We start from the raw sequence: 21,851 nt of genomic DNA, 5'->3' as shown, positions 1-21,851 counted from the left end.
AGGTATTTATTTATAAGTTTAATAAAAATAAGAATTTTATAAAATATAAAATATAGATTTATATATAAGGAAATTTTTAAGCGCTTAATTTATTATAAAATATTTATATAATAATACTTATAGTTAAGTTTTTTTTAAATAGCTATTATAATAGCTTTTAAAAATTAAAGAAATATATACTATTAAAATATACTTTATATAAACTTTAAAATTTATTATTATAATAGTATAAAGAATTTAGTTATACTTTTAATTAATTTAGGCTTTTATTATTAATAAAAAGACTATATTTATTTATAAACTAAGTAAAAAGTATTATAATAATTTTTTATATAAATAATATTTTAATATTTTATTATTAAAAATATTAAGTAAAAGCTTTTTAAATTAAAATAAGTATTATATATATATATAATATAATAAATTAAAAGGCTATAAAATAGTTTTTAAATATATAAATAATTAAAAACTATTAAAATAAAATAATTAGTTTAATATATAATATATATTTAAAAAAAATTATACTTAAATTTAATTTAGTAAATAATAAAAAGTTTTTATTAATAACTTTTTTATTAATTAGTAAATTATAAAAATATATTAAAAAAGCTATATATATTAAAATTAAAAAATATTAAAAGTATATAAAATTAATATTATATATTATAATAATACTTTATTTAAATATAATATATATAACTATATAGCTTTTATAATTTCTTATAAATTTAAAATTTATATATTTTAATATAAATAGCTATTTAATATAATATTTTTATTTAATAAAAATTTTAAAAATTAAATATAAAAAACAATTTTAAAGTATTAATATATTTTTAATTATTAAAAATACTTTTTTTATAAATAATAAAGAATTTTAAAAGTTATTTTAAAAGTTTATAATTATATTATTTAATAAGCTAATTTATTAAAAAATAATAAAATAAAATATAATAGTTATTTTAATTATAAAAATTAAACTTATAATTTTAAATTATATAGCTAAAAATATAATAATATTTTAAAATTTTTTTATTAATATTATACTAAATATTAGTAAATTATAAAAAATTTATTATAATAATAAATAAGCTATTTAGCTTATTATATTAATAAAAAATAAACTTATAATTTAGCTAAAATATTTAAATATTTAGTAAATATAGCTAAAAAAATAATATTAAAAAAAAAATTTAAAATTAAATATTTTAAAACTAATAAAATATTAGTTAATAAGCTTATAAAAAACTTTATAAGAAAATAATTTAAATATTTTTAATTATTATTAAACCTTTATAATATAAAAGTATTAATAAATTAAATTAAGTAATATATATTAATATTAATAAATTTTATTTAATTAAGCTTATAAAAGCTTATTAATAATTAAATATTTAAAGTATTAATTATATTATAATTTTAAAAAATAATATTATATTAAATAAAAATAATTTATAAAGCTTTATATAAAAATATTATATATTTTTTAATTATATTTTTTATTATATAAGTAAAAATATACTTTATATAGTATTTAAAGTTAGCTATATAATAAATTTTTTTATTAATATTTTTAATATTATTAAAGTTAATAGTTTAAACTTAATAAATAATTTTTTTATTAAAGCTTTTAATTAAAAAACTATAAAAAGTTTAAAAAGTATATTTTTTAATATTAAAATTAGCTAATATATTTAAAAATAATTTAATATATTTATTAATAATTTTAATAATATTATTATTTATTAATAAACTATTATTTTTAAATATATTTTTTATATTAATATTTTTAATATTATTATTAAGCTTTTTAAAATTATTATTTAAAAATATAAAAAATAAGCTATATTTACTTTTAATATTATTAAATTTATTAATAAAATATTATTTTAAATACTTTTTTTAAATAATATAAATATTTATAAAAACTTTTTTATTAAAATTAATAATTATATTATAAAAAGCTTAAATATTAATATATAAAATAGTAAAAATAAAAATATACTTTTTATTATAAATATATTATAAATAATAATTACTATTATTAAAATAATTAAAATAACTATTATTATTTTTATTATTAATAAATAAATATATATAAATAAAATAAAACTTATTATATTAAATTATAGCTTTAAGTTTAAGCTTATTTTTAAAAAATAATTTATAAAGTATTTTATAATTATAAATAATAATAAATAAAATATAATTAAATATTTAAAATTTTAAATTAGTATAATAAAAAACTTTTAAAGTATATTTTTTAAAAAAAGTTAAATTATTTATATTTAGTTTTTTAATACTTTTTTTTTAAAGCTTTATAATATTTTTATATTTATTTTTAATAATAATATAAGTTTTTTTATTAATTAAAAGCTTAATTATATTTAAATAAATATATTAATAATATTTTAATAAATAAATAATAATAAAAAGTATTTATAAATAAAAAAAAAATAAAGTATTTTAAAATTAATAAAAAAGTTAAAAAATATATTATTTAATAATTTTTAATATATAATAAGCTAGCTATTTATAGTTTTTATTAATATAATTTATAATAAAAAGAAATTAATAAAAAAGTTTTTTAATAAATATATAAGTAATAATTTAAAAAAATTATTTTATAAAAATATAAATTTAAAATATATTAATTATTTATAAAAGTTATAATTTAAATAGCTATATATATAATTTTTATAAATAAAAATAAAAAAGTATTATATATTATAAAATAAAAAAAATAAAAAGTTATTATTAATATAGTTAATAATTATAAATAAAATAAATTAAAAATTAAAATATATATTTTAAAAAATTATTTTTATATTTAAAATAATAGTTAATATATATTATTATTAAGTTTATTAATACTTTAAAATTATTATTATTAAATACTTTATTATAATTATTAAATATTTTTTTTTAAAAAAAATATTATATTTTATTAAATTAATATTATTTTTATTAAAACTCCTTTTAATTAACTATATTTATAATAATTAGTTTTAAATTATTTTTAAATAAATATTTAATAGTATTTAAGGGGTATATTATAAATTTAGTATATATATAAGCTATTAAAAGCTATTATAAGGGAGTATGTATTTACTAAAGCACTTATAAATTATACTTTAAAAGCTTGCCTTTTACTAAAGCAAACTTAGCTAGAACAATAACGCTTTTATCTACGCTCCACTACTCGCTACGTAATCTACGGAGCTTCACATATTGAGCCATGCAAGACCCGTTCCGCCTCCAAATGAGCTGCCGTCATACAATGAAAACCGTTGGCGTGCAACGTGGCACAGCGAGAAGTCACAGGGGCTACACGAAATGTTGTGAGACTGAATATCACACTGCGGCTGACCGGTTGAAGTCGCTCAGGTGATCGGCACCAGCACGTGTGTCGTGTGGGTTGGGTGACTTTCTGCCACCCAAATCCAAGCGGCCCGATAAGGTTATCGACACCATCGGACGATGGGTGGCACGTCCCACGGTCGCATCCTACTACTCCACGGGGCCTCCGCTTTGAGTGGGGACATATTGTTGAAGCAAATCCCAGCGCCTTTGTGGATTCGTCTCCGGACTTTCGGGCAGATTGCAGGCGCGGCGGAAACAACGCAAAAGGGGAACCAGAGGACTTCTGCATCACAGCCAATCTGCATCTAACTTCGGACGAGTCAAGTAGGCGCGGCTGTGCCACAGCGTAGCGCTGTCAGGGGGACGGCATGGCGCCACGACCAGCCATTTCGGGATTGAAGAGGGCGGGCTAACGAATGCAGAGGAATGTGCTTCATTATATACACAATGCTGATTTTTCGCTACGGGCTAACAGACTAAGCAATTCAGTCCACAGACGTTGCTTCTAAAATGATAAGCGCAAATATCCACGCATCAATTCAATCTAACCTACCGTGTGCTTTTCCTTATTCTATCACAAAGCAAGATCCCGGGTATAACTTTTAGACCATCAAGGCAATATGCTTAAGCTCACTGCTACAGTGTTAGCAAACCCAATCTACACATAGTAGGCTATGGTTCAACTTACTTCTGCACCTGCTCACCAACCTTCATGGCAGGGTAGTTCACCTCGTCGCCCTCGTCTCTGCCCAGGTTCAGCTGCTCCAACCTCAAAGCCTTGGCCTTATCAGCCAGTTCCGGGATCGGGTTGAGGTCAAAGTCGCTCGCCAGGTGCCAGAAGAAGGTACTCGAGATCCTAACGAGCGGCCTGTCGGGGAGCTCACTCTTCCTCCTCTCGATCGTCTCCAGCGTCTTCTCGTTGACGACCACCTCGTGGTACCCGGCCTTGACGAGCCCGCCCGTGATGTGCTCGAGTTGCTTCCCGGCCTGCACGAGGAGGTAGTTGCCCGGCGGGATCTTGACGGCGATGCGCTTGCCCGTGTTGCGCGCCCAGATGTGCAGCCCCGGGTAGCGCGAGCGGCCGTGGATGGTGAGGAAATTCAGGTCCGTGTGGAACCCGGCCAGGATGGTGTCCTTCTCGCCGTACTTGACGAGGTCTGATGCCGTGGGCGCAAGGATGTGTGGGCCGTACCGCCCTGCGTCTTTGAAGGTCGCCTCTGGGATGCCCAGCCCCACTGCGGCCATCTCAGCGAGACCTGATACGCTTTTACATGCCATTCAGTCAGCCTCTAGTGTTCGTGACAGTGCAGGGTGAAGCACCTCCACTTACGCGTTCTTCATCGACTTGCCCCACAGGTTCATGGTCGGCGTCCACCGCTCCCTGATCTGCGGCGCCTCAGGCACGACGTTGGGCGCGTTCAGCCCGGGGAACCGGGTCTCGTACGGCGGGTCCTCCCTCATGTTCCAGAAGAAGCGGCACTTGGGGTCGGGCTGGTGGCCCATGATGTCGAGGGGCCTCTGGTCGGGGGCGAGGCGCCTGATGACGTCGATGCACGGCTCGTCGACGGCGCACTTGGGCTTCTCGGTGTTCTCGAGCGTCGCGCCGATCTGGTAGCTCAGCTCCGGGCGCTCGTCCTTGCGCAGCTCCTCCTGCGGCTGCGCGAAGTAGTCCTCCAGCAGGTCCAGGAAGCCCTCGTTGTCGTCCGGCGACACCCGGCTGTCGTGCAGCACCAGCGCGCCGTACGTGATCAGCGCCTCGGCTGCCTTGCGGCATTCTGCTACCGCCGCGGGCGAGTCGTGTGGCTGGTTGAGGAAGACGTCTAGGTCGATGATCGGCAGGTCCATTGAGACTTCATGGGTTGCCATCTTGGCGACTTTATCTCGTGTCTTACAGGTCGCGATTTGAGACTCTTGGTGTTTCTTTTTGACAACGTCTTCGTTTGACCTACTTTACAATGTTTACCGAATGTTAAATCTAAATATTGAGGATGGCAAATGTCGATTGCAAATATCCTTCACATGAGTCGATGAGTCGATGGCCCGCCGGCGCGTGTGCCGTAAGAGGGAGGTGCCTGTGATACTGTCCCATGATCCTTGGCTTCTCTAGCCTCTTTGGGCAGCACCGTTTCTTCGGACGGTCTTGGCCCCTACGGTGCTCGCCGACAGCCGCTTAGGAACGGCTAACAAGACAACAGCGACACGGCTTGTCACGGCACGGTTTTGTTAGCACTCCAACATCGTCAGTTCGTCTGCGGTCTTGCATGATATTGCTGGGTAGGATATCTATACAAGGAAAGTCGTGTTGAATCCGTGACTCCAAACGGACTGTTGGCTAGTCGTAACTCTACAGTCAACTAATATACAGGCGCATTGTCCCTCTTCTTGATTCTTACCGTAGCCTTCATCGGCGGGAGGACGTTCAGCTCAAAGACTGGTCACCCTTTCAGCTCAGCCTTGCAAACACAACGCATGGTTTAATGTCTTACTAGAGGCACGTGCTCGGCTGCCCCAAAGGTATATCAGAATATGAAATAATAGCTCACGTTTCACCACAGTATCCCCGCAAGTGATACATCATTTTACGGAAATCTCCATTGGAAATAATAGCAAGGATTCCAACTAGATCTATCTTACTCATACATGTCACGGATGTGCCTTGTACACAGTATGTATGTTCCACCGACAGATACTATTGCATGACAAAAGCATCTTTCCTCTCTAGTACTCTCCTAAAGTTCATCCACAACCTGCTGGCCGCCGTTGACTCCCGATTGCTCGACGCCGCTTTCATCGGCCTCCTCAACGACGAACCAGTCTTTGACTGTGACTGCGCCCGCATAAACCTTTTTCCAAACATCTAAAACGCACGTTGAAGGGGAAAGGATATAACACTTCGGCTCAGGTGCAACTGGCGGCACCCCCTTGATAAACCATATGTCTTTGGGGCCAATCGTTGCGAACTCATCGTCCGTCCGGATCAGCCCAGTCGGTACATCCAATCCAAATGTGGCGCGCTTGAATATCTCATAAGCTGCCACAGGCTGATACGAAGGAACCTCATGGCCCTGTGAGATCATGGTTTAGCATATGATGAGACTCGTGTCAGTGAACTTGGACTTACTGCTTGGAACACCCTGGTGAAGCTGAAGTTACCGAATTGCCTCGTCATTCCCTGAACTCCTCCAGGTGTGACGAGGGGAGCATATCCCGCACCGGCGAAGTCATCTGCCTTCGAATATGGCACCGCAAGACTGGCAGCTTCTCCTCCGACCCAGTTGCACGGGTAGTCACGGTCGCCATACATCATATGCACCTTCACGCCTGAGTCCAGAAGATATCCGATGGACTGGAGAAAGCCGCCATGAATGATGTCAAAGGTGCCTTGGAAGGTCTGTTGTACAGCTCCTGAAGTTTCTGAAAAGTTGACTGGCACACCCAATGCTGCAAGCACTGACTCTTCTGTGAGGTAGCCAAACATGTAGGGAGGTGGGAACGGGTCGTTCTTGGGATGTGTAACATCATACCAACCAGCACCCGGAATGGACTCCTGGTAGAGGTTGGCAGCTCCGAGGCCTTGGCAACCTGGGTCCATGTCGCTACAGATTTGGCTTAGATTCTTGTCTTCGAGGCTGAGGAAAACAGGCCCGTGTCCTTCCATTGAGTCTTGGCAAGCTTTGACCTGGTCTCTGCAGCCATCGGGCCGTGTCCAGTTGTACAAGAGCTCGTCATGCAGGGACTGGTTGAAGATTTGTACGCCATAGCTCTGCCAGTGAGGTTCAAATTAGTTGCCTTGCAAGCCATACAGCCAATATTGTGTACTCACATTGTTGAAAGGGTACGTAATCAAGGATTCACCTTGGACGGCGACATCGATGAGGCCATTGACAATGCCAAGAGTATCTAAGTGAAGATAGTGAGCGTCTTTCTCGTTGATACTGCCATTGGCAATCTTGTCATTCTGTTGCTGAAAGAAGCCAAAGAAGCCAGGACCATAGTGACTGCAAGAAGTCAGTAGTGCTCCACAAGAGGCAAATTGGAATCTTTACCCTCCATAGCTCTCAGCCCAAAGGCTGATCCGATTGTCGTGGGGCTTGTAGTACGGGAACTCAAAAAACCATGTTTGTGCGAAGTGCCAGAGAGCATGGGCCGCTAGCGCTGTTGTATTGGCAGTGTTGAGGGGTTTCTGGCTCGCAAATGTTCCATGACGTGAGGTGAGATTCGCTTCAGGTGCTTGATCAGTTGAGTTCCACGGGATGGTCTCGAACTGATAATAGGCGTCGGGTCCACCTGCGATGGAAGTGCCATTGGTAGCAATGTCGTACGAGAAGCCCACTTGATTCGGCTGATCAATATACAAGATATTGACTTCATTGTTCCAGCTCGAAGGATTCAAGTACGTGGACTTCGAGTCCGGACCGATAAAACATGGGCCATTCTCTTCGAGCAACCCCATCAATGATGAGCCACCTGGGCCGCCATTGAGCCAAATTGCCAAGGGTGCATTAATGGGGTCTTTACGAGACTCAAAGAACCAGAAAAAGCTGTAGTGGTGGCATCATCAATGGTTGATCACTTCATCTTTCTGACCTGGCTTACGTATTTATTGGGTAGTCTTGCTTCTCGCCGCCGCTACCATCATCCAGAAGCCCCTCCGGCAAATGAACGTATCCTGAATATGATTTGACTCCAGGTGTCGTTTCACAGATTCCAGGCTAGTACAAGTTTTTTGTCAGTCAATTAGAAAGCCTGAGCCAGCTGATGCAGATGACATCACTAACCTCTTTGAAAGAGAGGGTCACATTCTCGTGGAACTTGGATTTCAATCTTGTAACTCCTTCTGGCTTCGGAGGGAACTGCGCCACGCCGAGCCCAATGAGGCTTGCCACAAAAAGAGGTTTCCAGATCATGATGCCTAGCGCCAGCGTCTGAATGCAGGCTAAAACATGGGGAAGAGAAGTAGAATTCAAAAGGTACGAGAATTGAGCTGCGATGCCAAGATATGAGGAGCAACAGGCACCATGACAGACAGAGCGAACGTCCAGATAAGCTCGGATGAACTTTGACCCGTGATGTTTGCAGTCCCGAAACAGCGCCAGAAACATAGACCTTCCAGAAATCGCTTAGTCTACAATTTTCACAGGATTCACAGCATTTCACTCACTCGAAAGCAACGCAAAATTTAGAATTATGTTTCAAAATGCCGGTGACTAGAAATCAAGGCCAGACAGCACAGAATATTGCACTTACTTAGTGCCCTAAAGACTTCCTTCAGGCTCAATGGATAAATGAACAGCGGGAATGAGAGCTAGTGCGTGAATCAGTAGAGCTTGCTTGCTTACTCGGGGGTAAAGAAACAGCCGGATACACCTATTCAGTCTCTGGCTTGGCATCTAACTTACACTCTTCATGAGCCCAATCACTTTCGCCAGCTTTGATTTGATCGGCACTCAGCGAAGTCAGCAGTTTAGTTTTGTAGCACACATAATTAAGTAGCCTCAATACCATGGAAATTTCAAAGCATGTAGTTTTCATGTCAGTACTAGCTGAAGAAGATGGCTGAAAGCCACAGTACCCTTCTGGGAGGAGTGCTGGGGTGCTGACTGAGCACTCCACAGCAGCGCCACACAACGGTGACAGCGCAATTGTAGATGGCTACCTCTCTCTCTCTCTCTCTCTTCTGCAGAACCCCCCAAAACAAATGAAAATCACAATAATTGATTTGATCCCCCAGGCAGCTGCCTCAATCCTGATACAATTCAATTTCTTCGACTGAGATAGAGACTCGTCTGGCGACCCAAGCCCAAGTTCCCTTGCGTGCTCGATGGCTTCTGCGAGGTAAGCAAAAGCATGCATTTATTGAAGGAAGGAAGACGCCCATCTGCAGGTATCCTCTCCACCTCACATGCTCGGCCTGCAGAAGTTTTCTTCACTCTTCACCGGGGGTACTGACGTGGCTGCAGTGACGAGCTTTTCAACCTGCTCATTTCCAACAGAACTGGACATCGTGGCGAAGATCACTCCTAGTCCAAAATGGAAGGTCCAGCCGAACTATATTAAGCCCGAACTGTGCAGGATAAGCCGCAGAAAAACCTAAAAAGGATAGGAAGAGAGGGAGAGCAAGGGCAAGCAAACAAAAAAGGGATTGCGGGAAGAGTGTCGAGGAGGAAAAGACAACAACACAACAAATCCGAATACGCAAATGGATGCGTTGGCGCATGAACGGCTCGAATAACGGTTGTGAACGCGCTGTATAGTCGTTCGCCGGTACCTTGGATGATCGGCTTCGACAACAGCGAATTATGTTGAGGACTAGGAACACGGAAAAGTGTACCGAATGGTACGGTGGCTGCCAGCAAATAAGCAAGGAGCTGAGATCTAACTCTGCAGGCCAAGGCCCAGGGAATCAAGGCGGCTAGAACCCCCCGCATTACAGACCCAATGGGGGATCTGCATGGACGAAGGGAGTTAATCAAACATATGTAGGAGCCGCATGTCAAAATTTCTCACGGAGTCCAGCATGTGGCGTGCATATATCGCGCCCGTGTGGGCCGTCGTATCTGCTCGATGACATACCTGAGGGGACATATCCGGCCATAGGATCACCTTGGCCTCAACGTTTCAGCTTCACTTTGGATAGATCGTGTGGGTCGTTTGCCATCCAATTTCCCGAAACAGATTTCTGCGAAGCCTATCTCAGGGCAAATATGCAGGCCCCAGCACGGAAGCTCCGGAAGCCATGCAAGGCAAGGCCTCAATGGGTCTGCTGATGCCACCTGTTCGAGGTGGAGTACACTGAGTACAGTATGGACTGGGCCAGCCCTTCAATTCTCTGCTGCCTGGCAAGCCCACATACATACAGCGGAAGCTGAGGGGTTACAACCCTGTTGTTCCAATCGTGGTAGAGCAGCCAGGTGCGGTGGGTCCTGCTGTGGGCTGACAAGGAACACGCGGAGAAAATGGCAGGTTCCCTGTCGGGTGATGGAGCGGGCCGCATTTAGGTTTCGGATCAGGTACCAGTGTACCGCAAAATAGTAATCTTTGCTGGGACAATTGGACGACAGCGTCGCTACCAAAAACTATCTGCCCCCAGAGCTTCGGTAGCATGCAAAAGTACTCAGAGCATGTAGGTTCAATCACTCTACCTACATTTCATGCTGTGTAATGAGATCTACCATACTAACCGTAAATGATGGCATACTAGCCGTATATGAACACAACATAGGCAGATTCCAGGAGACGCACACAGTCAAGTAGCTCCGAGCCGAGCATGCCAACTGTTGGAGGAGGCAGGGAGTCGGCTACTACATGAGCCGATGTAACATCACAGAATGAACGGTGCGAGTGGATCGAGGACGGCCTGGAGTAGGCATTGTTCGAAGGCAATGCTTCGAGATGCCGTCTTCACGATGCATTTAATAAAGGAAGTCATGCTCACTGTCGTCAGTGGCTGACGCTCAAGTCAATAGTACTGGCCTTCTGATAGTGTATGCGACTCCTTGACCTCCTCTTATGACGGCTCATCAGGCTACAATCACGAGGACTTCATAGAGCGAAAAGAGACTCATGTAGCCGCCCTTTCCTTCACAAGCTATGGCGTCAGTGACGCGCTTGTACGGAGCGTCCCGTCCGTATACAGGGAGAAAAATTCATTCTTCTGGAATTGTCTGGTCATCTAGCCCTCCGAAGGCTCATTGCCACATGTTGCATGAAAATTGAAGCCCGTGCCATGCCAGGTCATTGGCGCGTTTATGTCTGCAGTCTTCCGTCGCGTAGCACCACCACATGCAACCGTTGGACCATACTTTCATAGGGTACACCGCAACGCATCTGATGCAGCGCGGCAAGGAAACCGGTCAATCACAAATTTCAGCCTGAAATATTGTTATCGCTCTAGGAGGATAGAACGATCTCGCCTCGGCTGATGCCCACCAATGGAAGTGTCCTCGTGCCGTCCGATTGCTTGTCATGAGCGGAATCTTGGAGGCTCTTCCCGCAACAGCACAACCGACGCCTCACTCATGCCGGATTGCTGACGCGGTGGCTGCAGGAAGGCCGAGCTTCGATATATTGAATTTGGAGCTTGCAGGCGTTAAATCCTGTATTGATCTGAACTTTGGAAGTCGTGTACCACTCACTGTGCAACGAGCTATTCCTTTGATACGACACTGTGTTGGAGTGGATACTAAGGAAATTGTCGCTTTGATATACGACTATCATTGCCGCGCCCGAAACAATATGTTTGACCGGTTATGCAGCCCACAATTTTGTGTATCTGGTGGAGAGTCCCAACGCATCTTGCCTTAGGATATCAACAATCACAGTTTGGCCTTGTCGGATGATAGTCAGGCACAGCCCCGGCGGCAACCGGAAGTCGAGACCCACTGTCGATCCCCCGTCTGACATGCTTCGACGCCACCCTTCGGGGATATGCATGGCCAGAGCTGATGGGCTGCAAGGGTCGCGGGGCTTGGGCGGGACGCAGCGGGTAATTTATGCTGCAGCAGGGTATCAAATCACGAGGCTGCGTTTGGGGCGGCTGCTACGCCAAGGTAACAACAATTTTGACAGCTTGGGCATCCAGTCCTGATTAGTCTTCCAACCATATGCAAGTGCTCCTGCAGTCGTCAGCTGTTGGTACCGTGCCAATCTGGGCAGCCCCCCCGAGCGGAAAAGCGGTACTCTTATACATAGAAAACTGCAGAACGGCTCGGATGTCGCTGCGCCGGCGCAGCCAGCACTGAGATTCGCGAAGATGAATCTTGTGAGATGTGAAATTAAGGGCGACGTCACAACTGTAGCATCCGAATACCCGCTCTCTGGAGCCCTGGAGACTGCGTGATGCACCTGTCCTCTCGTCAGATACCGAAGGTTTTACGTAGAGTCCGGCTAGAACTTGAAGACGCATTTTAGATTGTGAGAAACGGCACTGTTGAAAGACTTGATCATGGAGTGGCTGGCCCCCAAGTGACATTGCAGCATGTAGAAAGTCTTCCTGAGTGTGGCTTCCATAGAAACAATTGACTTGGCGGCTGCCTCGATGGCTCACATTCGTTTGTGGCGAACGAATGTGGACTTTGATGGCGTGAATCGCCCCTGCGCCAGGCTATTTCGCCTAGTCCTCGTGGATGGTCGCTCACGCTATCGAGGCATGAGCAGTGGGGGCAGTCCAAAGCTAACCGAGCCCAGCTGTACAACCATGAAAGCTTGAAAACAGTATACCTACCGTGCTTGGCGAATGGAGACGCACTTCATGCGCTGCCGATGCTGTACGGCAGATACGATCCGAAGGCCCACAATGCAAATGCGACGATAGTTCGGACGGCAGACAGCAGGCGGCGCTCAGCCATTCATTTGAATTCACGTCCACGACGATCTTTACCATTTTTCACAACGCTTCATGAATCCTTCGGCTATGAGGCACCATCCGTTGGACCGCGATGCATTCAGCTTCGGCGAGGTCGACTCTAGCCGTGAACTGATCTTGGCCGATGGATAGATGTTCTGGCCCTGGGTCGATGACGATCTTTTTCGTTCTCAGCGATCGCAACTCAAGAGGAAGACTGGAATTCAACTATAAAAGAAGGCTCATCTCCTGGCTCTGTAGCCTCTTCTTTCTTCCCAGCATCATCAGCATCTATCAGCAGCCTCCAGTCTTTCAGTCAAACACTCACTCCAATATCCTTCAATCTTCGGGCTTTTTTCCCAACTTCAAAATGCAGTTGTCCGCACTCATCCTCTCTGTCATGGCCTCGCTCGCCATGGCCGTCCCCACTAACACTGGAGGCGGTGGCGACGGCGGTGGTGGCGACGGCGGCGGCAGCAGTGACTACGACCCTTGCACGGCGACTGCTCTGATCAACGCCCAGGCACAGTGCTGCTCTGCCGATGTTGGCGGTATTGCTGACCTGACTTGCAAGACTGGTAAGACTTTTCCTCGGGTTTGCCTGAAACCCAATATGTCTTCTTATAAATGATATGCTTACTCTGCCTTCACTGTAGTTCCCGAGACCCCGAAGAGCGCAGATGACTTCAAGGACATCTGTGCCTCGAGCGGCCAGACTGCGATGTGCTGCACTCTCAGCGTTGTGAGTCCAGGGCTCAGCCCAGTATTCAGAAATGTTCTTCAACTAACAAACATGGCAGCTCGGAGTCTCCCTCCTCTGCGCCACCCCAATTGGCGTCTAAGATGCCCGTAAGAGACAAACGCTGTTGGAAACATTGGAGTGACCCGGTGCCGGGAAGTTCGTACGACTTGGGCTACTTCCAGGGCAGTGTACAAGGATACAAGGCATGACGATGCCCTGTTTCATCCATTCTTTTGGCTTCTGTGCTGGAGACTAGTTGGCAAAGAAAACTGGTAGTTTGCTAGTGCTATCTTCATTTCTTTTAATACATTTGAGCTCAAACAAATCTTGCATAATCAGCTATATGTGATGACTTTGATTAAGGTTCAATATGCATTTTCCTAGATGATACGTCAGCCCATTCCAGAGTAGATCACTGGCGATAAAGTGTATTCATCTTAGTCGTGCAAAGTCAGAGCACATGGGAGAACAATGTACTTTCTTGAAGGCACCTGGCGCAGTTTCACAAGAATTGTTTTACTCTAAATCATAGCTTTCTCAATTTGGAACAAGACTCTTGCCAACGCGATGATCATGCGGCGATGATCATGTGACGCTGATCATGGCCAGACATAGTTCACGCTGAGTTGGCTTGTCACTATTATGTTCACACTAACTAACCGCTTGTGCGACTCGATATGAATTGTGTAACCGCATGAAACAAACCGTGGAGTGTGTATAAGACAGTGCTAGTAATCTGATAAGTTCTCTCGTTTTCTTATATCGATACCATGCTTCAAAGAATCCGTCCCAGAATTTTCTTTATCTATTTTGTGGAGACTTTAATAATACAAATAGACATGTGATGGTGGACTAGGGCAAAGGACTCTCGAACGATCGGACATGGATATTCAGTCAATTGAGCTTTGGCAGAGACTGATAACATATAGATAATGAGCTCCATTTACCTGCTTGCTCCTTGCGTGGGATGTCCACGGCTATCCAGAGGTCGGCAGGGATAACAATTTATCTACTTCTGCGGTCAGATTTGCATCATGCTGCTGGTTATCTGTCACATGCATTGACACATGCATTGACTGAGATCTTGTGCATGTGTGGATTCTCCCGGGGATGGGGACAATACATGAATCCTGTATTGCTCGGTCTTGGTCTCAGTGCGTGAATCCTACCTCGCCTCTTGGAGTCCACACCCTGCATTGCAGCAGACCCTAACCCGACCTTGATCCGGCGACCAGCTTGGTGACAAAAGGGGAGAGTTTTGCTTGCAAGCGAATAATTTTGATCTTGTTCCCGACCTTACACATCAGATACGCAGGACCTCTGCAGGGCCCCGAGTCAACCTTCCCGACATGTCTTCCAGCCTCGAGGATGGGATGTCGTTGTAGCGCTGACATAAGCCTTTCCGTTGTCTCGGATGCTGTCATGGTCACCCCTGCTTCGACGATCGACGTCATTGCCTGCTCACTGCAAGGCGACCCCTGACCTACCTACCTGGGGAACATTCCGTCAACATGAGCTCTTGATTTTAGTCCAACACCCAACGAGGACGGCGACAACAACAACGTGGAACCCCTGAAGCCCTCGACCCTCTCTGCAGCCTTTACCTACCATCAACTATCAAGCACATAGAGCTCATCTACTGGGTTGCATCTCCTTACCATATCTCCGGGTCCCGCTCCAGCTCCGAAGCCACCTCGGCTCCGGCATCGTCTGCCATGGCGTCACTCACCGAGGTCCTGAGCGTCTTCTGCTGGTGTCTGCCCTGCTTCTCGCTCCCTGAGGACAATGAATATTATGATCCTCTTCTTCCACAGTATCGTGATGACACTGTTCTGCAGAGGGAGCTGCACCAGAAGCTCCACACCTACCAGATGCTCCGAGCCCTGTCACAAGGGTTCATGCCATCCAACGAGCAGGTCATTGTCAACCTCAGGACCATACTTGCCTCTGATGTCCTCAATCCAGACAACAACGACCTCAGTGATTCTGGACGAGCACTGGTGCACTATGTCAAGGTCTGGTTGACGCAGTTCATAGATCTGCTCCTGCACAAGAATGGCCACGACCAGATCGAGGACTTCATCTGGTATCTGACCAAAGCACGAGTCTCAGTTGACATGGAGGATATTGCAAACAGAACAACCAAAGCAGCTTCAAAGGCCCAAACTGCAGCAGGTAAGTGGCCCAAATAGACCAAAGTTGGGCTCTCGGCCACTAACACTTAACAGCATACCAGAGCCTACAAACTGTCGGCACCTTGCTGCTTACAAACTCGGACTTCCGCATTTTCCTCTCCGATTTGAGCACCATCGGACGTGAGGTCTTCCGCGACACAGCTTTCACACTTTCAGAAGTGTCTCAGAAAGCAGCTCGTCGCATTGAGCCATCTCAAGAAGAGGTGGAAGCCCTCAAGAAACCCGGTGCAGATGGGGAAGGCTCCGCACCCACTGACAAGGAGCTTCAAAAAGACGTTTCTGACGTCGCAAACGTGGTGGCCGACAGTGCTGTAGAAGTGGCTCAGGAGGCCGAACACAGCCTTGTCGACAAGATCACGGGCGATGAGAAGAGCACCCTGCTTTACCGGCTGAAGCAGGCGGTCACGAATTTGAGGGGTCGCACAGACTACTCCGACTCAGTCTCCATGTTGGCAAAGATTCTGCAGCGCTATGCCTTGGTTTACTCACATGTCCTTGAGGAGACGGCAGCAACAGCTGAGAGGGATGTCGAGACGAATCGTGAAACTGAGAAGGCTATCCGAAACTTTTGGGCGTTTGTGAAGTCTTTTGGTGACGCGAAAGAGTGGAATGAACTCGAGCAGAGGCTCAAGCAACTCATGGAGCACGGGAAGAGTGACCCTCAATTTGACCAACTTGTTCGACAAGCCGGAAATGCTCTTCAGGAGATGCTGACAGACCCCGGCTTCTTTGAACATGCTGAGGAGAGGTTTCAGGACCTCCGAAAGCAATCACGACAGCTGACCTCGGACTCTTCTATGCGAGAAGACGTCGACGGACTTCTTGCCCAGCTGCAGTCTACATTCCGATCTGTCCTCAAAGACGCCGATATTGCCAGGCTGATCCGAACGTCCACGTACATCGCCAGAATACTGTCGCCTGCGCGTCAATACACCAACACGGAACTGGTGACTGATGCAGTCAATGTGTTTGTTCCGCTGTTTGTCCAGGGCATCCAGTATGTTCCGATACCCAGGCTCGAGGTGTCCACCCCCGAGGTCGATCTTCTGCTCGAGAACCTCATTATCGAGCCTGGAGTCACTGTCAACAACACCTCGTTCCTCCCTTACAGACTTCGAATCGAGACTCGGAATGACCTTGAGATACGCAAAGCTCGTACCAGAACAACCTCAAGTGTCCAATCGCTCATGACCATCAAGATCGATGGGCTATCTATTCGTGCCCAGGAGGTAGGCTTCTGGCTCCGCGCGCACACAGGTCTCTTTCAGGTTGCCGACGAGGGTATCGCATCGTTCGAGTTGGACGAAAAGGGGATCGACATTGAGATCGACGTCGAAATCGCCAAGGAGCGTCTTGAGAGTATACTGTCCCTCCAAGCTGTCCGAGTGCGCATCCACAAGCTGGACTACAGTCTCCGCAAGTCCAAGTTCGCATTTGCCGCGTACGCCTTGAAGCCCGTTATTCTTCCCATCATCCGGAAAGCCATCGAGGTTCAAATGTCGACAGCCATCGGGGATCTCATCCACGCGGCGAATCGGGAGCTGTTGTATGCTCGTGAGAGGCTGCGGGCTACTCGTATCGCTGATCCGGCTGATATGTTGACTTTCATCAAGGCGGTGGCTGCAAGACTGGTTCCAGAGGAGGACCCAGATCTCTACACCAGAGTCGGCGTGGCCGAGCCTGGGACGGGCGTGTTCAAGGGAGTGTATGCGCCTGGAAGTATCGTCAAAGTCTGGAACGAGGAAGCTGCTCAGGCTAAGCAGAGAATCCGGGAGGGTGAAAGCGACCAAGGCTGGAGGAACGGCATCTTTGATGTACTTACTACCCATGTCTGAAGCGAGGGCGACTCGAGGGTTCATTCTTGAAGCAAACGACTGCGGCTCTTGTCTTTTCTTGCGTCGTTGAGGGTTCCTGTCCACCGGAAAATCTGCGAGGTGTTCAGCATAGTCAGCATACGGAGTCCGGAGAACACGAATTCAAATTGCAACACTTTCCAAAGCAGAATTAGCCCTGAAGGTTGGGCAATTGGTGTTGACTGGCCTCCTGGGGCCTCCAGGGGGTAGAACGAGCACCCCGCCTCCACCCTAGCCATGGTTCCAAATGAGGGCAGCAAGCTCCTGAAGTATGCGCTCTATTCAGGTACTCAACAGAAATCTGTGAAAATATGGACTCGTTCATGTGTTCTCCATGATCAAAAGAGTTTGATTCAAGGCTCCAGAAACAGTAAAGAGTCTGGCCAGGTTCCAAGTAGGAGGGGACGGGGAGTGTTCAGGCTCAGGCAGCTTGGACGAAATAGCGCCCACAGATCGAGCTCGAGCTCTTCTAGGAAGCATTGCGTCCGATATCAGTTTGTGTGTCAACCCTACGAGCCTGCAAAGTTTCGTTTGTTTGCAGAGAATTGTTGCAACACACGCGCGAGTCGCTCGTCTACTTTCATGAAATCATTCCTTTCTCGCGGTCTTCTCCAGTCTCCTGCGATATGTCAACCCGTCGAACTCACTCGTTCACATCCTCACAATTGTTATTGGCCTAATCAGCAACTCTTTCTATCGAATGCCACCCCCGACTGGCTCGCTTCAAGCTGTTACAACAGTGCGCCACCAACAAGCGACCATAGCCCTCTACCAGACTTCCCTCATCATGGGGCGACTGAACAAGATGAAGCAGATCAAAGCTGCTGTGTCCAAGATGTCCCCGCACGGCGAAAAGAAGTCGAGCAAAAAGGATGGTCCTTTGGCATCTGGCGAGGACAATGCGCCAATGTGGAACACAGGCCAGGAATTTCAGTTCTATGTTCCCTGGTTGTGGAAAGACAGCCCGGAGCCACCACCAGACAAGCTACACCCCAAAAGACAAGTCGTTCGAATCGCGCGACCCAAGAAAGTGCCTAGATTCACAGAGGAGTTCCACCAAGCTTACATTCGACACTGCGTTTCCATTGCAGTCAAAGACCTCGTCTACGACATGCAATTCCACCTCACCTGTACCGAGGATCAAGTGAAGCAGTGGAACTTACCTCAAATAAAGGCATGGGAGCGTTTCAACATAGTGCAGAACAGCTGTGATCTTCCAGAAGTCACTATTCCAGGATTTGACGGTGTTATTCCAATTGAAATGACCATGGCCATCAAACAGGTGTCCATCCACCGTGAACAAGCTTCCAACCTTTCATGGGTCAAATTGCCGTCTCCCGGACAGTGCATAGAGCGAGTCAAGAACCACGTCCTTATTCACGTCACGCCGGCGTGTAGCATCCACGTGCATATCAAGCCGGAGAATGCACTGCTATTTGATATGCAGGCATTCAAGAAGCTAGCTTCAATCTTGTGGCTTGCTGAGGAGCGCTTAGATAAACTCTATCAGCCTGCACGTAACACTTTGGAGAACCCTTACTACCACTCCATCCGACATTCCTCGAATCTGGCACTAGAGGAAGACCTGCTAGTGACAGGTAGTCTCGGAGATCTTGCAAACTTCTTGGGAATAGTCGACCTATCCGGCGCCGAGATGGAAAAGCTATCAATGATCTGGAAGGCCTCTGACCGGTATGAGTTGCGTGAGCTGCTCCGCGTCCACCCAAGCGTGGGAAAGCATGGCTATCTTGCCTACAACTTTTTCAATCTGTTTCTGACCTCCCAGAAAGCGACAATCGAGTTCCGAAAGATAGAATCGACAACGGATGCTCGAATTATCGATGCCTGGATCGAGTGTTTTCTCCTGCTCGCCGATTTCTCGGCAAATTGCTCAATGAAGACATTCCAGAACATGATCGAGAGGCTGGGAAAACCTCAGATAATTTACAACACCTGGGAATTCCTGAGAGACATCGGGTGCAAGAACGCAGCCATCGGCGTCTTGAGGCAGAAATACATCCAGCAGTCGCCTCCCGAAGAGCCGAGCCCTGCTCCCAGCAACACCAGGCATCGCCGCCGAGATGCCGTTCGTGAGCGAGCGGAGAAGACAGCGGAGAAGATCTTTGGTGGCTATAGCTACGGTCGCTGAGTGGTAGGTTTGTTTCCTGTTGCGGATATTACAAAGTGGCTCAAGCTAACCATGACAGCACTCCAGAGAATTTCACGGCGCCATCCTTGTTTAGTCTGGCCGTTCGCGGCTTCACAAAATGTAATTTCATATTACAATACTTGCTATGAGAGAACTTCCCCACTTTCGCTTCGTATCTTCCGTGCTTCCTCTACATCATTCTCCTCCATGATACTAAACGTCCTGCGCACCATGATCAGCTCCTGATTTGGACCTTCATCGTCAAGTCGGTTCCACTGCCCAGACCTCGTTACGGTCAGCCTAGAGGAGTTCCGCAGTGGTTTTAGCTCATATGCCCCGTGGGACTGGCTCAGGGGAGTCCCGCCGATCGTCTCGAACGCACCGCCACCAGCTGGCGTGCTAGACCCCACCGAGGTGTCGTTGTAGAACTTGAAGAGCTTGTGTATAGGTGGCAGAGACGCTGCTATAATCCCCAGGCCGTTTTCGAAGACTGACCAGATGACTATGTTGGCCATGTGATCTTGAGTTCGCGTCAGTGTGCAGGCTTCCTCTGGTGGCTATCCTCCTTGGTTTTGTAGGTGAATTGAACTTACATAGTTGATCTTCTGGAATTGTGTAATATTTCAGATATGGTAAGCGGGCTATAGCACCAATACTAGCAGTACCACCAAGGCCAAGCACGATTATTAGAGACCTCTTGATTCTCCGGTTTAGTTGAAGCTTGCGGATAAGAAGCCATGGGATAATCGCGCAGCCCCAGTCCAGAATAATAGTCAATGCGGTGAATGGGTAGCTCAGGATTGCCAGCCAGTTGTGCAGAGGACAGGGTCCTAGGTCCAGGTCCCATTGAGCTCCCACAGGCCGGCAAGTGACGATGAGGACAATGACCACAGCTCCAGTGAAGATCGGGGTTGCCACCAGGGAGGCAGTGATAGGCCAGCGATATTTCGGCTGATCGGTCAGACGTAACAGTGTTACCGCAATTGCAGCTTTGATCAGATTTGTCGAGGCCGCATAAAACATTTGCCAGTTCCCCATCATAAGTGCGGCTTGTGCCGTCACCAGCTCATTGAGCTCGGCGTCTGGCGTACCGAGGCCATACCGTGCAGCAATGATGACGAACACGCACTCGGGTAAGAAGGTCAACTGTAGAAGCAATGGTGGTTAGCAGGAGACAAGTCAATCGGAGTAGTGTGAATAGATCACGCACAAAGCTCAACAAGGCGAGTGTGTCATCCCAGCCCCACGACCGTTCCTTGCGCAACAGCCAGGCTCGAACGAAAATTCGCAATATCATGCATAACCCACTAATAATGCAGAGAGTTGCTGATAGTCCTATCACAGCTATTGGAAACCCGCCGATTTTGATTGGATCCTGTTGCGATGCGAGGTCGATGAGCTCTTGACCAGTAAGCTTTTTGGGCGCCATGGGAATACCCATTAATGCCTCCAACCCGGGAGGCTTTGGTCCCCGAATCTGACTGGACTGCAGTCCACTTGCTCAGTATCGGGGGTTTTAGAAAAGAAACAAGAGAACCCAAACGACCGATTTTGGCCATCGGCATGAACATTTACACGATGGAGGTCAGAACCTAAAAGAACTTTCGGCAGTGGGCTTGAGGGAACGCATTCTCAATTTCAAACAGGCAACTAGATATTGGACGCCTATTCCGCTCCCCTCAAGCATCTCTGTATAACGCTCTCCTGAACATTTCACGCAAGGGTCGGGGCCGATCAGGTGCTCGAAACGGATTCCGGTGTGCAGGGTCCAATTGAAGGATCCGGCCCAAAACTCCCGCTACCGCACAGGCACGCCAACAACTCGGGACCGAGGCCTTCTTACGTGCAACGGCCCTATAATCCGGGGTCAAATCTCAGTACGTGGGATTGTAGGAGCGCTGGCCTGCTCAAGTCCACCCTGGAGGCGGTCTAGAGTGTTTTGGCATTGTAAAGCGACAAGGTTTACGACAGGAATACAGCTCGATCCATCACCAACGCGCGGTCTACCCGTCAAATCAGACCATGAGGCACTCACTAGACCCAAACTCTCTTGATCTGTGCTATGCTTGTCACTTAGCATGATGCGTCCCATGGGGGACAGTGCGACATGGCATAATTTGCCAGGCCTGCGCACTAGCGGTATCACAAGTTCGACCTGAAGAAACATAGCAGAGCCACACAAGGATTCGACACCCCCTAAACCCCC

At 45.1% G+C, this 21,851-nt stretch overlaps 7 protein-coding genes across 7 annotated transcripts; 4 read left to right on the top strand and 3 right to left on the bottom strand.

Annotated features, from left to right (window-relative positions):
* Positions 1-3,238: 3,238 nt before the first annotated feature.
* J7T55_001357 (uncharacterized protein) lies at positions 3,239-3,713 on the top strand (the record flags this gene model as incomplete). The annotated part of the gene is made up of 2 exons (XM_053135420.1): positions 3,239-3,341; positions 3,388-3,713. The coding sequence occupies 2 exons, from the start codon at positions 3,239-3,241 to the stop codon at positions 3,711-3,713; spliced, it is 429 nt and encodes a 142-aa protein (XP_052986996.1).
* A 252-nt stretch (positions 3,714-3,965) lies between these two features.
* Positions 3,966-5,229, bottom strand: J7T55_001356 (uncharacterized protein; the record flags this gene model as incomplete). Its single annotated transcript, XM_053135419.1, has 3 exons — positions 3,966-3,996; positions 4,052-4,627; positions 4,694-5,229. 3 exons carry the CDS (start codon positions 5,227-5,229, stop codon positions 3,966-3,968), a joined length of 1,143 nt encoding a protein of 380 aa, XP_052986995.1.
* Positions 5,230-5,378: 149 nt separating this feature from the next.
* On the bottom strand, positions 5,379-8,270 carry J7T55_001355 (uncharacterized protein; the record flags this gene model as incomplete). The annotated part of the gene is made up of 9 exons (XM_053135418.1): positions 5,379-5,510; positions 5,757-5,794; positions 6,004-6,052; positions 6,111-6,428; positions 6,485-7,126; positions 7,187-7,361; positions 7,410-7,904; positions 7,960-8,075; positions 8,142-8,270. 9 exons carry the CDS (start codon positions 8,268-8,270, stop codon positions 5,379-5,381), a joined length of 2,094 nt encoding a protein of 697 aa, XP_052986994.1.
* Positions 8,271-13,076: 4,806 nt separating this feature from the next.
* On the top strand, positions 13,077-13,548 carry J7T55_001354 (cerato-ulmin; the record flags this gene model as incomplete). Its single annotated transcript, XM_053135417.1, has 3 exons — positions 13,077-13,284; positions 13,363-13,448; positions 13,507-13,548. The coding sequence occupies 3 exons, from the start codon at positions 13,077-13,079 to the stop codon at positions 13,546-13,548; spliced, it is 336 nt and encodes a 111-aa protein (XP_052986993.1).
* Positions 13,549-15,163: 1,615 nt separating this feature from the next.
* Positions 15,164-17,478, top strand: J7T55_001353 (uncharacterized protein; the record flags this gene model as incomplete). Its single annotated transcript, XM_053135416.1, has 2 exons — positions 15,164-15,623; positions 15,677-17,478. 2 exons carry the CDS (start codon positions 15,164-15,166, stop codon positions 17,476-17,478), a joined length of 2,262 nt encoding a protein of 753 aa, XP_052986992.1.
* Positions 17,479-17,733: 255 nt separating this feature from the next.
* J7T55_001352 (uncharacterized protein) lies at positions 17,734-19,645 on the top strand (the record flags this gene model as incomplete). Its single annotated transcript, XM_053135415.1, has 2 exons — positions 17,734-17,765; positions 18,112-19,645. The coding sequence occupies 2 exons, from the start codon at positions 17,734-17,736 to the stop codon at positions 19,643-19,645; spliced, it is 1,566 nt and encodes a 521-aa protein (XP_052986991.1).
* Positions 19,646-19,788: 143 nt separating this feature from the next.
* On the bottom strand, positions 19,789-21,086 carry J7T55_001351 (uncharacterized protein; the record flags this gene model as incomplete). Its single annotated transcript, XM_053135414.1, has 3 exons — positions 19,789-20,147; positions 20,239-20,791; positions 20,856-21,086. The coding sequence occupies 3 exons, from the start codon at positions 21,084-21,086 to the stop codon at positions 19,789-19,791; spliced, it is 1,143 nt and encodes a 380-aa protein (XP_052986990.1).
* Between the last annotated feature and the right edge of the window lie 765 nt (positions 21,087-21,851).

This window comes from Diaporthe amygdali, assembly GCF_026229845.1.
Source record: "Diaporthe amygdali strain CAA958 chromosome Unknown NODE_54_length_279735_cov_64_132730, whole genome shotgun sequence".
NCBI classification, from domain to species: domain Eukaryota; kingdom Fungi; phylum Ascomycota; class Sordariomycetes; order Diaporthales; family Diaporthaceae; genus Diaporthe; species Diaporthe amygdali.
This window is presented reverse-complemented; position numbering and strand designations above follow the sequence as displayed.